This window comes from Wyeomyia smithii, chromosome 2, assembly GCF_029784165.1.
Source record: "Wyeomyia smithii strain HCP4-BCI-WySm-NY-G18 chromosome 2, ASM2978416v1, whole genome shotgun sequence".
In the NCBI taxonomy this organism is placed as follows: Eukaryota; Metazoa; Arthropoda; class Insecta; order Diptera; family Culicidae; genus Wyeomyia; species Wyeomyia smithii.
Genome location: NC_073695.1, coordinates 199,095,212 through 199,107,745, shown reverse-complemented (window position 1 = coordinate 199,107,745; position 12,534 = coordinate 199,095,212). Strand labels below are relative to the sequence as shown.

Genomic DNA, 12,534 nt, shown 5'->3' with positions numbered 1-12,534 from the left:
TCGTTCTGGCCAGTTTTATTGATAAGAGGGACTTATTTTTTGTTAAGAGGAAGTCACGCAAAGGTATTTGTAGATTTCAGCGTAAAGGAAGGGTAACTGGTGGGGAGCCTGAGAATAAACCCATGCTTAAGTCCTTTTTGACATCGGATGGCCTGATTTTACTAAGATTCGGCTACGCAGCTCCCCTGTCTGTCTGACTGTTTGTCGCTTCATTATAAAGGAAAAACAGCATGGAAGGAACGCAATGTTGTATTATTGTAATGCTTCAATTCGATCAACAACTGCTCTTTACATAACGCTCCGAAACAGAAAGGCTCGTAGGGGATGACCACTCATTATGAAGCGATGTGGTGAATTTTCATCGAATTAGGTAAAGGTAATAGCTGGCATTTTGATCGGTAGATTCGCGAAAACGCAATTGATTCTAAGTTAAGCTTCATAGGAAGCCTCAACTTATGATTCGAATGAATTGTAACGATCATATATGATTAAAGTATTTACGCGGTGTTTTCCGCATATCTTTTTTAAGCGGATTTTAGAATTAACGCGGGTTGGGAACCAAAAACGTCTAAGTGTTTGTTATTGAGTAAAATACTTAGTCTAGAATAAACCTGACACAATCCGGATACGGTCATTGTAGGACAATTTTATATAATAGGCGTAGAGCACCTCAGGTTTTTCATTAACGCGTTTTTCACGCGGATTTTGTATTTTACGCGGCTTTTCGAATTTACGTGGTTTTTTCCACAAGGTATGTATCCCCTGTGTAAGAAATAGTTATAATTATTTTAGTTTTTTTAGTGCAATTTTTTTTTTGTAGAAAGAATATCTTTTTTAAATTACACTTCTATGTTTGCATAAAAAGTAACATTATTTACATTATGTTACCTAAGTTAGATGTTCTTTGTACGAAAACAATTTTTGTTTGACAGCTGAAGCCAATTGACAACGTTGCAACGTAAACGTAAACATTGTAGTTGAATATTTTGGCTATTTCGTAGGTCAATATATTTAAAATATGGATTATGAAAATGAAAAAGTATTGAAATTAGTGTTTCCGGATAATTATGAAGGTAAGAGAAGTATTATTTGTTTATACATTCATTTTTCTCAGCTAATACTTATAATTCACAACAGAACTGCTCAGTGGCGACACCGCTTCCGAAGTTACGGACTACATGTTTAGACTTGGCTCACTGAAGGTTGATCAGCTCAAAAAAGAAAAAATAAGGCTACAGGATGAGCATAAGCAGAATGTTGAACAAACACAGGATTTGGCAGTTAATAATTATCGGACATTCATCGAAACTGCAGAGTGTTCGCGTGAAATATATCGTAAATTTGCAGAAACAGAAAAACGGGTTGAAGTTTTAGATAAAAAGTTGCCTGAATTCGAGACTACCTGCCAAGAATTTCTGGCATCCTCTAGCAATATAAATAGTGCTCGTAGATTAAACTCGTTAACATTAACACGCAACGCGGAGCTGTTAGAAATTCTTGAACTCCCACAATTGATGGAGACCTGTATTCGGGAAAACAAGTACGATGAAGCGTTGGAACTAGCCGCTTATGTTCAGCGTATTGGCAGTAAGCATGGAAACATTCCAGTGATTGCTGTAATTTTGTCAACGTAGTTGAGGTAAGGATAATTATAGTGTAATTCTTTTTAGAACATTCAAGCTGCAGTAGAAGCTGCTTGGCACACCATGCTAATTCAATTGCTATCGCAATTGCGAACAGATTTGCAATTACCCAAATGTCTACAAGTGGTAGGTTATCTGCGCAGAATGCAAGCTTTTACAACACCAGAACTGAAACTGAAATTTCTCCAAATAAGAACTAGTTGGTTTAGGAATTTGCTCGGCAAAATACCACAACATGATGGTGAGTTCCGATTCTGAAATCTAATGGGTTCCAATATAGATATTAACATAATTTCATTAAACTTTCAGCTCACACGCATCTAACGAAAACAATAGAAGCAACACGCATTCATTTATTCAACATTATAACTCAATACCGGGCGATTTTTCCGGATGATGAAGATGCAACATCGGATGTGTCCACCATCACATCTGATCGAAACGCAACCGATGGAAGCAAAATATTTCACAGTTGGCTGCACGATCAAATAGTCACTTTCATCTGTACACTCGAGAAAGATCTTGCTTCTAATAACATCAATTCTTACGACACCATTTTGGGACAGTGCATGTACTTTGGATTGTCTTTCAGCAGAGTAGGGGTTGATTTCCGATCACTAGTAGCTCCGGTGTTTGTGAAAGTTATCTCCCAGAACTTTCAAGCAGCAATCGTAAAGCAGACACTTCAATTTGAGCAAGACATAGAACGTTACACGTTAATCAACAAAGTTTCAACAGGCATAAAGCGATCGAAGAATGTTGACAAAGGCAGCAGTAGTACACAGCCTCCAGAAAGTCTGCTAGATTTCACCCCTCTGGCAATCTACTGCAACGGCATTTTGACTGTTTTTAATGAGCTGCGACTATGTGCTCCAATTGCACTAGCTCCTGTAGTCACTGAAACTTTGGAGGGGTCGCTGGAAAACGTGTGCAGAAATATTCTCTCATTCTATCGTCAGGAGCAGCAGGCGTTCACAGTCTCAGAACGAGAATGTTTCACACGATTCTGCTCTTGTTTTGCGTATGATTTGATACCATATTTGCAGCGCTGCATGCATTTCATTTTTCCTCCCCCGACTATTGCAAATCACTTAGGCATTAATGTTCTCACGCTGCAGAAGCATGGAATTACCTATTTGAAACAAAAAAGGATTTTGGACCCTATCAGCTACCTGCTGCCTGATAAAATCGAAGCCGTAATCAAACAGGTGAGCGAGGTTAGCATCGAACCGCGTGCAGTTTCAACGACAGCGCAGCAGCAGCTCGCAACAGCTGACGAAGAAAAAGAAGCGTCTGGAGATAAAGTTGATTAGGGCACCGGGCGTCGACATGTGCTGCTTACCAATCACTTTAGTTCAGATTTGTGGAATACCATAGGCAAAACATAATGGTACAAGTCATGTCTTTACGCTAAGAAGCAGATAAGATTAAAAATATATAATACCTTCCTACAAAAAAAACCTAGTCTAATTCCCTCCAAAATCGTACGATGCTAATTGATGTTGAACAGGTAGAAACCGCCCAAAATAAAGTGCATATGCATGCTTGAAGGCAGTTCCTAATTCGAAGATTTGTTTTAATTTATTTATCTAGTTACAATAATAAAACGAGTAGCACAATCTTGTAATGGAAAAGGAATTAGAATATAGTTAGCCGACTGATTTTTCTCTTCTTACATTTATGTCAATTAGAGTATCAGAACGTTTTAAAGTGCGCTTGAAGTATTAGAGCGTACACTACATTGGTTCTAACTTTAATCAATGTTTACAAATTTAATGGGAATGAAGTAATACTAACTTTCCAAATTGGACGAATTTTGATTAATTTCACGTTTTCAATATCAGTTGAAATTAAAATGTTATTACATGTTTTGAAAAATATCCTCAACTCATAGAGGTCTTATAAAATACTTCTTGGACATTATCTATGAAATGCTGTGCAGATCTTAGCGGAGTATTCTGGTAATCCGTAGCCAATGAATCTTTACACAAACCTGGTTGCATGCATAAAATTTTTAATCGCAAAAACCGCAATCCTCGTACTTTTTGAATTGGAACCAGGTCTGTCTCTGACATGAATTTTAAAGAATATTATTATTCAGCATAAAATTCATCGATAATTCATTATTTTTCGAACATTTTCGCAGTTGCGCATAGAAGACCACCGTCTGCGGAACGACCACACTTCAAGCTCTTTAATAACTAGTAAGTAATAATTATTTCGTTGATTGGCTTAATGTTTGGAGTGCATTTTATTGACCACTACTTGCAATACACTCTTCAAAACGTTGAACAAATGTATAGTTTCGCGCATTGGTATGAACAACAAATCCTCGGAATAAAATACATATTTCAAAGCGTTTGCAGCTGTTCCAGTCACTCGATATGTTACTAACACTTTGGTCGTCACGATGCTGCACATAAGAAAATAGAAAAAAAAATGTAGATACCCTCAACACAACACTGACAAATTTAATCAGTTGTTCCCGTTGTTCCACAGCTGTTGGATTTGCTTCCACACACCAGAGGCATCGTGAATGACTTGTTTATTTTTGCATTTTGTCGGATTCATGTTGAATTTGGTTTACATTATACAGTTAGGATAAATTTTTAACAGGTACAAAGCGGGCTGCTTAGTTTCTACTTTGTGAAATGTTTTATCTGCCACACCGATTGATCGCACGAGGCTTACATTGGAACAGCAACTTCGCCGGAAGAAATCAGTACTTTAGGTTGTCGTTTCACCTCGCAAACCAATTTAGTGGAATCGTTCAATTAGGTGCTTACGACCGGCTACGAGTACCGCTGAGCGAACGAATTGCTGTTGATTTGAATAATTCGCGTAATTTGGTAGGTTTATAGATTTTAGAACAAAGAACCGGATAAAACTACAAATTGCGAGCTTTTCAGCATACCACTATGATCTCAGGAAGCAGCAGCAAGAAAATTACTCCTACCAACATTCGGGTCTATAGTTTAACCAAAAATATAAACTTTTATAGTGCATCCAGAAGCAATTGGGATAAAAATACTGATAGTTTGAGGTAATTCATTTGAATTTAACATTTCTCTGTAATCAAGAGATCTTTTATAGGTTGAAGGATCAGATCGATAAACCACTCGTAATAATATTTGGCTGGTTACAAGCCAGCGAAAAGCATCTAAAAAAATTTGCTGAGCTTTATATTGAGCAAGGATTTGAGGTTCTAGTAGCGCATCTATCTCCTTGGCAATTAATTTGGCCCGTTAGCGGATCCCAAGCGGTGGCTGGAGACTTAGTAAAATTTTTGAAGCATAATGATTTAGCTGCGGGAGTTGTAATACATGGATTTTCTGTTGGTGGTTACCTTTGGGGTGAATGTCTAGTCAAATTAAACCGAAATGAAACGAATAAACAGGTACTCAACAAGATTAAAGGGCAAATCTGGGACAGCGCAGCGAACATAACGGAAATTCCAGTAGGAGTTCCATATGCAGTACTACCGAAAAATCCATTACTACAAAGTACTCTTCGTAACTACTTAACGTAGTTGTTAACAGAAATTTAGATCTTATCCTAAGTACTAAATGCTTAATCCTCCGCCACAGATACCACTTGAAGTTGTTCCACGAGGAAGCTACTCAATATTACGAAAAAAGTGCTTCGAATTTTTACAATGATCCAGCCCAGGGTGCTGCTTTGTTTTTGGTGTCGAAAACTGATCCAGTAGGAACGGAGAGCGCCAACCGCAGGATTATTTCACAATGGGAATCAATAGGCATAAAGGTCGATTAAATCATTTGAACAATTTTACTAAATTACAAAAATCTAAATTACTTTTTATGCACAGACAACTTTAAAATGCTGGGATCGCTCACCACATGTCGGTCATTTCCATAAGCACCGTGACGAATATATCGATTTAGTGCTGGCTCATCTGGGTTCGCTTAACATTGCTGGTTACGTACAGAAGGCTAAACTTTAATCGAAATTTACTGTACCATGATATGTGATAAATATCAATCTGACATTTGGCATTAACTAATTTTTATAATTGTCAATTCTAATTTATCCGAAAAGAGCATCAAAAGCAAACCTACATGACAAATGAGGTGTTATTATTCGCTGACTGGTTGACAGTTAGCGAAGCGATAACAGTTCAAGTTGAAATGAAACAAGTTAATGGGGCTTGAGCAGCGTTGTGAATATAGATGTAATTATTTGACGAATCAAAAAAATAAATAAATAAATAAGTGGACGTTCTTATTTAGATAAAACTTGGTAGAGTGTTGAATGTTCTTGGTAATTTTCTTCTATCGAGAACGTTAAATTCGAGTACCGACTCTAATTTACATATATTCAATTGGCATCAGGTCAACTTCTAACTTTTGTGTGTATTAGTTACAATACAATAGTTTTAAATATCCTTATATCGCACACTCGCATCCATGTGTATCTATTAGGACTTAGTCCGTTCCAGATGATGATACGAACAGGTTGCAGTTTGAATTACTTTTTGGGATTATAAATAGGAATATCAGTTATCTTGAATGATTCCTGCTATAATCGTTCAAGTGTTGATTATGAATATTGACAATTTACCCTTAGCCGCTTTGTACAACATTGGACAGTTCCATTTCACTCCACTGCTAAACCGCATGGAAAAATCAATGCGTTAGGTAATTTACAACAAAAATATATACATGTGTTGTTATACATTTGTTTCAAGTGGCAGTGTTCATATTCATGGATATTTCAAACAAAGATCATGAATAGGTATATTTAAATGAAGAGCTAAGAATATAATCGCAAAATAAATTTTCTGACGTTGACTGGTGTTGGACAGCTCACATATATCGCCTATCTGGAATTGCAATTTCGTCCAGCTGTACACGATCCACATCAAAAAGTATACGAGATGAAGCTTATGTGACTTTACGCGTAGTGATAGTGGTTGTTGGGCGGTTGTAATTAAATTATAAATATTATACTTATTTTATTTCATTTACAAAATTTCATCAAAATGGATGCAACACTTTATATATCATCTCTTATATCAAAAGTGCAAATAACATTAAAAAGAGATATTCCAGATAGGCGAACAGGGGTTTCGGACAAAGGTACCGTGGAATACTGGTGTAGTACACTTATTATAAGTAGAAGTGGTGGTGTACACCTAATATTTTTTTATCCGCCTTTTTTTAATTCGATAAGAGTAATCAGGCAACCTTTAGAATTGCCATTTCATTTCATTATTTTTGATTTTAAAAATAAAATTGGCATATTTCTTTGGCTTTAATGGAGATGCCATTGTATGATATGAATTAATACTTTAGGATCATGATAGCTTGATAGGGAATTTACGAAAATGGCATTGCTAGTTAAAGTATTTACAAGTATTTACAAGTACAGAAACAATTTCTTGAAAAAAAAAAATAATAGTTACAAAAGCTTCAATGTCTTGAAATTTGTATTTGCATTTTTCGCCCAGTAAATCTTACTTAAATGTTTTGAATGAAGAATATATATTATAAAATGATATTTCTATCTAAGCCAGATAGTTGACCCAGGTCGAAGTATCACGAAGCAACGTAATTTTTACAAACCATTCGTACTAAAAACAAACTGAACAGTGTTGGTTTCATGTAGTACGAATTCACCGCACATAAAAAGAGTGAGTGTATATGTTTTAGTAGTGGTGTGGTCAAATGTAATGTTTCACTAAATTCATTCACTTTTCTTCCTCATACATTCAGTTTCTACTTTTCACTCTTTCGAGCAACATTCTGGATATCTGATGAGTCTCGAAACGGTGCTGTGTGTTGATATTATAGAATATAAGTTGTAATCCTGGTATCTGCTGCAGGAGCCCGTTTATTTGCAGTTGTAATAATTTTCATATAACGTACCAAGTGTATAACAAAAGCCATAATTGCAAATAGTGATATGGCATTTCTCACAGTACGACTGGTTGCTAATGCTGCAGCAAAAAATGCAAACCAGAATATTACTTCCAGTTTCAAGAAGCTTTGTCTATCATCGTTGGATCAGCAAATTGGATCAACAGCACAGTTTAGTGTTCTGGCTACTGCAAATAAACGCCACGCGCCACTGAAAAACCAATCTCTACTAAGTGCGGCAACCCTCTCAAATCAAAATGTAAGCTTTCTTCAAGGTTATATTTTAATACATTTGCAAATGAACAATATTTTACGGCAAATTTTTGAGTCCCAATCATCGCAAATCGTGTACGAAATTGTAGCCTATGCTATACTACAGTCTTATCAAGTTATGCATGTACTCCATCCCACTCGATTCGCGGCAACAAACGTTGATTGATTTATCATATAAATTTTCAGTGGACTTTGTACGGGTTCGTTACGCTGGGTATGCGTTAGTGTGTGATTATTGCAGTTGCACTGAGAAGTATGCCAAACAGCATACATGCATCATCGTGTACGTAATTCCATCGTTGAATATTCAAAGTTCAAACCTCAACACTATAGCAATTGTTCATTCGAGCATTCTTATCCCGCTAGTTGCTTTTATGTTCTGATACAATTGTCGATTCCGGGATACAAACAACTAGCTATTGGAGAAAAGGAGTGGAAGGAAACCACTCCAAGCTATTGCACAAACGCAACGTATGTACATCATTAATAATGTTACCTATGCTATGAGAAGACGTTGTATGTTGCTCGTAAGATCATCGATCATTTTGTGCCGAATCGAATTGTTTTAATTTACCTTATCAGGTCAAGTAAAAAAATGCATCTTGTTTTATTGCACCGGGAAATAAAACAAACGTTCAAAAATTATTATTTTACTTTTTACACAGATTCGAATATATGTGTAGAATATATTATTATAAAATGAAATCTCAAAATCACATTTCAAAATCATTTATTGAAACATATTTATGCACTAAAACCTATTCATTCAATGAAATTTTTCATTAGAGATTTATTCCTACTTAGGCATATGAATGCAAGCAACAGACTTGCAACAAATCTATCGTTGACAACGACCAAATAATCCATTCGAAAATGATAAGCAAAGTGAAGCCTTGGGATTTTTTTTACTGTCCTATAAACTGGAACGACCTGGTTTCGCTGCTCAATGACCTTTGTTATAATCAACGGAGTATAAGCTTAATATTTTCGACATGCTCTTAGAAATCCAAAGCGGGACACGATGATTCTGTCATTTGTTGACTGCTGTAGATTTGCTATCGACTCACTGACTTAAGACAAAAGCCATCATAAGCAGTATTTGCGGGAATACTTCCAGATAAAGGAAGATATACCCTACATTAGGAGTCTCTATATCGCGTGAAGTTCTATGCCTTGCAATATTAAAATAACGCCAACCAAAACACATTTTTGGCGCTCCTCATCCATTGTCACTGATAATTTTCAAAATAGACGAATGAATATTGTTTGTTTATTTTATAAGCATTTTTTTTGTGAATTTCGCCAATTCCTCGAAAATTTTAATTAAAAGTGTCCCATTTTTCTACACATCACCCATCAAATATTAGTTGCACGTCTGCTAAACTGATTTGCTTGATGTCTATTTTATCCTAGTTAGACACTATCGATTATTCGGTCGAACGTTATGTTGAAAATTAATGTGTGAAAAATGAGTATGACGTCACACGTTTATTAAAAAAGACTTAAATGGCCGTAAGAATAATTATTTAGTGATCAGTCATTCAAAAACTGGTTTTCCGTTTATTTATATTTCTTACCATGCTGTTACAATTACATTTTTTATCTTATGATTGCCAACTTTATAATCTCCAGATTAACACCAGTATCTTAATTTCTGGTTAAATGTGAAGCATGGTCGCTTCAGCCAAGCTACACGTGCCATTGACTAGACGGTAAGCATGAAAAGGTACAAGAAGCTTATCTATGAGATAATATAGAGATAGCGGCAGCTAGAGCTACTTCTCAAGTTGAAAATAAATTCTAATTTTAAACCCATTTTTTCCGTGGATAATGCAATAATAAGTTTCAATGTAAAATGGCAGATGTACTAAAACTTATTACTCTTATTGGAAGTAATGTTCATAGAGTTGTAAAGAGAAAGCAAAAGTATACATAAGATGTCTGTAATTATACTTTGTTTTCTCTGTGTGGACTCATCACTGCGACCAGAGACATTTGATCTATTGTGATATTGCCCAGGTGTTTTCTGTATTCCGTGCTTCATATTATTGGCCAGTATCAGAATTGAAGTGAAATGATACGCTTTTCATTTTTATCTGTGCTTATGTGTAAGATTTTGCCCTTCCGTTCCAAGCTAACTGCTCTACAATACAGAGCGTCTTTCTATCCTACCAATATCGCAAATTATAATTCCCTGTAGTGAGACTTCACCTAACGTTCCTCTCTGGCCAGGTTTATTCTAAGAGGGACTTATTATGTCAAGAGGAAGGAGTCTTATCGAAACCTCGTTCGTCGTGCCAATATCGCCAATTACAATTCCCTGGAGAGGATACAAATTCCTAAGATCAGTTTTATTATAGGAAGGACTTATTTTGTCAAGAGGAAGGAGTCTTATCGAAACCTCATTCCTCCTACCAACACCGCGTCACAATTACAATTCCCTGAGAGACACATAATGCTTTACCTCTGGTCATTTTTATTATAAGTATAACTTTTTGTCCAGAGGAAGGAGGTCTCGTCCCTCCAGCCAAGATCGTGCCATAATCACAAATTTCCTGAAGAGAACTATTATACGTTACTCACATTCTGAGTCTCAAAACAGTTTTATTATAAGAGGGACTTATTTTTGTAAGGATGAATATCAGCAGGGATACTATAGAATTCAGCTTGAAGGCAGGGCCATGTAGTGGAGAGCCTGAGAATAAACCCATGTTAAAGTCCTTTGACAACCAAATGGCCTGATTCTACTAAGATTCGAACCCACGACCACCTGCTTGTCAAAGCGGAATCTGTAACCTTGCGGCTACGAAGCTCTGCAGTAGTTATACTTGAACGCATTGATATGTAAAAAGAGACGATGCCAATAAATTCTAACGATGAATCATTTACTTTACTTGGGATTAATGACAAATATCTTTCCTTAGGTCAACATGACAATACCGAATCGAGACTTCACAGTACAGGAAATCTCCCGGAGTCTGCAACTGTATTCGAAGCAGAAGAGAAACGTCGACAAGGACCCGAAAACCCTCCAGTAAACGATACCTTTTAAAAGATATTTATATAAGTATATTGAACAAATATTTTCTTTAGATTGAAGGATGGCTTTGACAAACCAACTGTGCTAATGTTTGCATGGCTCAATGCTAAACAGAAGCATTTGGCCAAATACGCAAGCCTCTACACTGATCAAGGGTTTGAGGTTGTAGTGACACAGCTGACCCCATGGCAGCTGATGTGGCCGGTCAAAGGCTCTCAGGTTTGTATCTCAGGTTCAATTACAGCACAGAAATAATGCCCAATCTATTTTTCAGCTAGTTGCTGCGGATATCGTAAAGTTTTTGAAGAACAACGAGTTTAGAAATGGACTAGTTTTTCATGGATTTTCAGTGGGTGGATATCTTTGGGGTGAATGTTTGGTTCACATCGTTCGAGATCTACAGAACTATCAGATTGTATTGGATCGCGTCAAGGGGCAAATTTGGGATAGTGCCGCAGACATAACAGAAATTCCTGAAGGAGTCCCGCGGGCGTTGTTTCCAAGAAATCCGACGCTACGTAATGCGTTGAAAAAATATATGATGTGAGATAATGAAAATGTCATCAAACGAGTAAAACGTTGAAGTTCTGAATGCTTTACCTTTTCAGATACCACATGAAGGCATTTCATGAACCAGCCACATCACATTACATTCGCTCGAGTCAAATGTTTCACACAAATCTCCTGAGATGTCCGGCTATTTTCTTTGTTTCGAAAACCGATCCCGTTGGAACGGAGGAGGCCAATACCAGAGTAAAAGACAGCTGGGAGTCTAATGGAGTAAAGGTAATGCAACGGGTGTTACGTTTTGAACGTTCAATTCTTCATTTTTCTGTTACAGTGCACTTTTAAATGCTGGGACCGGTCACCTCACGTGGGTCACTTCCGTAGACACACCGAAGAGTACACTGAACTACTGTTTTCGCATTTGCGGCAATTAGAACTGGGTGGGCATAAACAGGCCTTGCGAGCGAAACTTTAATCTTGGATAAAAATGCTCTGTGATACTTAAAAGCAAACGGAAAAAAACAAATATGTCATAAACCATAACACATAAATCTTTTTTAAATCAATTCTATAGTCTACCAGTACGTGTTATTTACTTGAAAAAATCCTCAGAAAACCCTGTTTTATATTTCAATAATAGTTGCAAACCCGACCCAGTTTGTGTTTCGACAATCATCCACTCTCGATGTGGACATGCCAAAAAGTTAATCCATATCATGCTAGTATTATTCTTCTTTTTAAACATTTAATTATATTTGGTTTAAACCTTTGTTCTGTTATTTGTTACGCAGCTCCAGAAGTATTGAAAAAATAATAAATAAAAACAAAAACAGTCGTGAATCTACAGAATAAAGTTTAAATTCACACTAATACACACACATGTTTTGAAGATATAGTGACAAAATGTGGTAGCTCGGATGTTATTAGAAATATATCTTAGATCAGATTGACTTGTATTTGTTCAATTAATTTTTGCAACGAACGTAAGATTTTCTCAATCCGTCTCCCCGTCTTAACTAGTCTAGCTTTTTAAAGTTAGTTTTTGTTCAGAAACGGTTCTGGCGGGAAATGCCGTTTGACAACCAATACTAATAGTTTAAAAATAGTTTTTATAGGTTTATTACTGGTTTGGTGAATTGGATTTTGGGAAGCGACTTAAGTTTTAAACATGTGATAAAAAAGTAGATTCTGT

At 36.3% G+C, this 12,534-nt stretch overlaps 3 protein-coding genes across 8 annotated transcripts; all 3 read left to right on the top strand.

Moving 5' to 3' along the window:
• The first annotated feature begins 929 nt into the window (after positions 1 to 929).
• On the top strand, positions 930 to 3,211 carry LOC129722672 (conserved oligomeric Golgi complex subunit 8). Its single transcript, XM_055676316.1, has 4 exons — positions 930 to 1,073; positions 1,138 to 1,616; positions 1,671 to 1,884; positions 1,953 to 3,211. The coding sequence occupies exons 1-4, from the start codon at positions 1,019 to 1,021 to the stop codon at positions 2,954 to 2,956; spliced, it is 1,752 nt and encodes a 583-aa protein (XP_055532291.1). The 5' UTR covers positions 930 to 1,018; the 3' UTR covers positions 2,957 to 3,211.
• A 565-nt stretch (positions 3,212 to 3,776) lies between these two features.
• Positions 3,777 to 5,677, top strand: LOC129722675 (uncharacterized). 5 transcript variants are annotated; one of them, XM_055676321.1, is made up of 6 exons: positions 3,777 to 3,847; positions 4,260 to 4,492; positions 4,553 to 4,686; positions 4,737 to 5,168; positions 5,231 to 5,408; positions 5,473 to 5,677. In XM_055676321.1, exons 2-6 carry the CDS (start codon positions 4,295 to 4,297, stop codon positions 5,605 to 5,607), a joined length of 1,077 nt encoding a protein of 358 aa, XP_055532296.1. In that variant the 5' UTR covers positions 3,777 to 3,847; positions 4,260 to 4,294; the 3' UTR covers positions 5,608 to 5,677. The 5 variants fall into 5 exon arrangements, with proteins under 5 accessions (XP_055532296.1, XP_055532298.1, XP_055532295.1 ...); XM_055676323.1 differs by lacking the exon at positions 3,777 to 3,847 and adding an exon at positions 3,884 to 3,958; XM_055676320.1 differs by lacking the exon at positions 3,777 to 3,847 and adding an exon at positions 3,963 to 4,084 and having other exon boundaries at positions 4,143 to 4,492.
• Positions 5,678 to 6,107: 430 nt separating this feature from the next.
• LOC129722673 (transmembrane protein 53-A-like) lies at positions 6,108 to 12,292 on the top strand. Of its 2 annotated transcripts, none has more exons than XM_055676318.1 (6): positions 6,108 to 6,301; positions 10,720 to 10,829; positions 10,889 to 11,054; positions 11,110 to 11,378; positions 11,444 to 11,621; positions 11,677 to 12,292. In XM_055676318.1, exons 2-6 carry the CDS (start codon positions 10,726 to 10,728, stop codon positions 11,815 to 11,817), a joined length of 858 nt encoding a protein of 285 aa, XP_055532293.1. In that variant the 5' UTR covers positions 6,108 to 6,301; positions 10,720 to 10,725; the 3' UTR covers positions 11,818 to 12,292. The 2 variants fall into 2 exon arrangements, with proteins under 2 accessions (XP_055532293.1, XP_055532292.1); XM_055676317.1 differs by lacking the exon at positions 6,108 to 6,301 and adding an exon at positions 7,374 to 7,781.
• The last annotated feature ends 242 nt before the right edge of the window (positions 12,293 to 12,534 follow it).

Bases quoted from the DNA above. Each gene is read 5' to 3' on its own strand.
- LOC129722673 (XM_055676317.1), top strand. From the start codon at position 7,569: ATGGCATTTCTCACAGTACGACTGGTTGCTAATGCTGCAGCAAAAAAT. The intron at 10,830-10,888 runs GTAAACGATACC...TATTTTCTTTAG, and splicing joins AAGGACCCGAAAACCCTCCA to ATTGAAGGATGGCTTTGACA. The intron at 11,622-11,676 runs GTAATGCAACGG...TTTCTGTTACAG, and splicing joins GGGAGTCTAATGGAGTAAAG to TGCACTTTTAAATGCTGGGA.
- LOC129722675 (XM_055676321.1), top strand. From the start codon at position 4,295: ATGTTTTATCTGCCACACCGATTGATCGCACGAGGCTTACATTGGAAC. The intron at 4,493-4,552 runs GTAGGTTTATAG...CGAGCTTTTCAG, and splicing joins TGAATAATTCGCGTAATTTG to CATACCACTATGATCTCAGG. The intron at 4,687-4,736 runs GTAATTCATTTG...GATCTTTTATAG, and splicing joins AAAAATACTGATAGTTTGAG to GTTGAAGGATCAGATCGATA.
- LOC129722672 (XM_055676316.1), top strand. From the start codon at position 1,019: ATGGATTATGAAAATGAAAAAGTATTGAAATTAGTGTTTCCGGATAAT. The intron at 1,617-1,670 runs GTAATTTTGTCA...AATTCTTTTTAG, and splicing joins GAAACATTCCAGTGATTGCT to AACATTCAAGCTGCAGTAGA. The intron at 1,885-1,952 runs GTGAGTTCCGAT...TTAAACTTTCAG, and splicing joins CAAAATACCACAACATGATG to CTCACACGCATCTAACGAAA.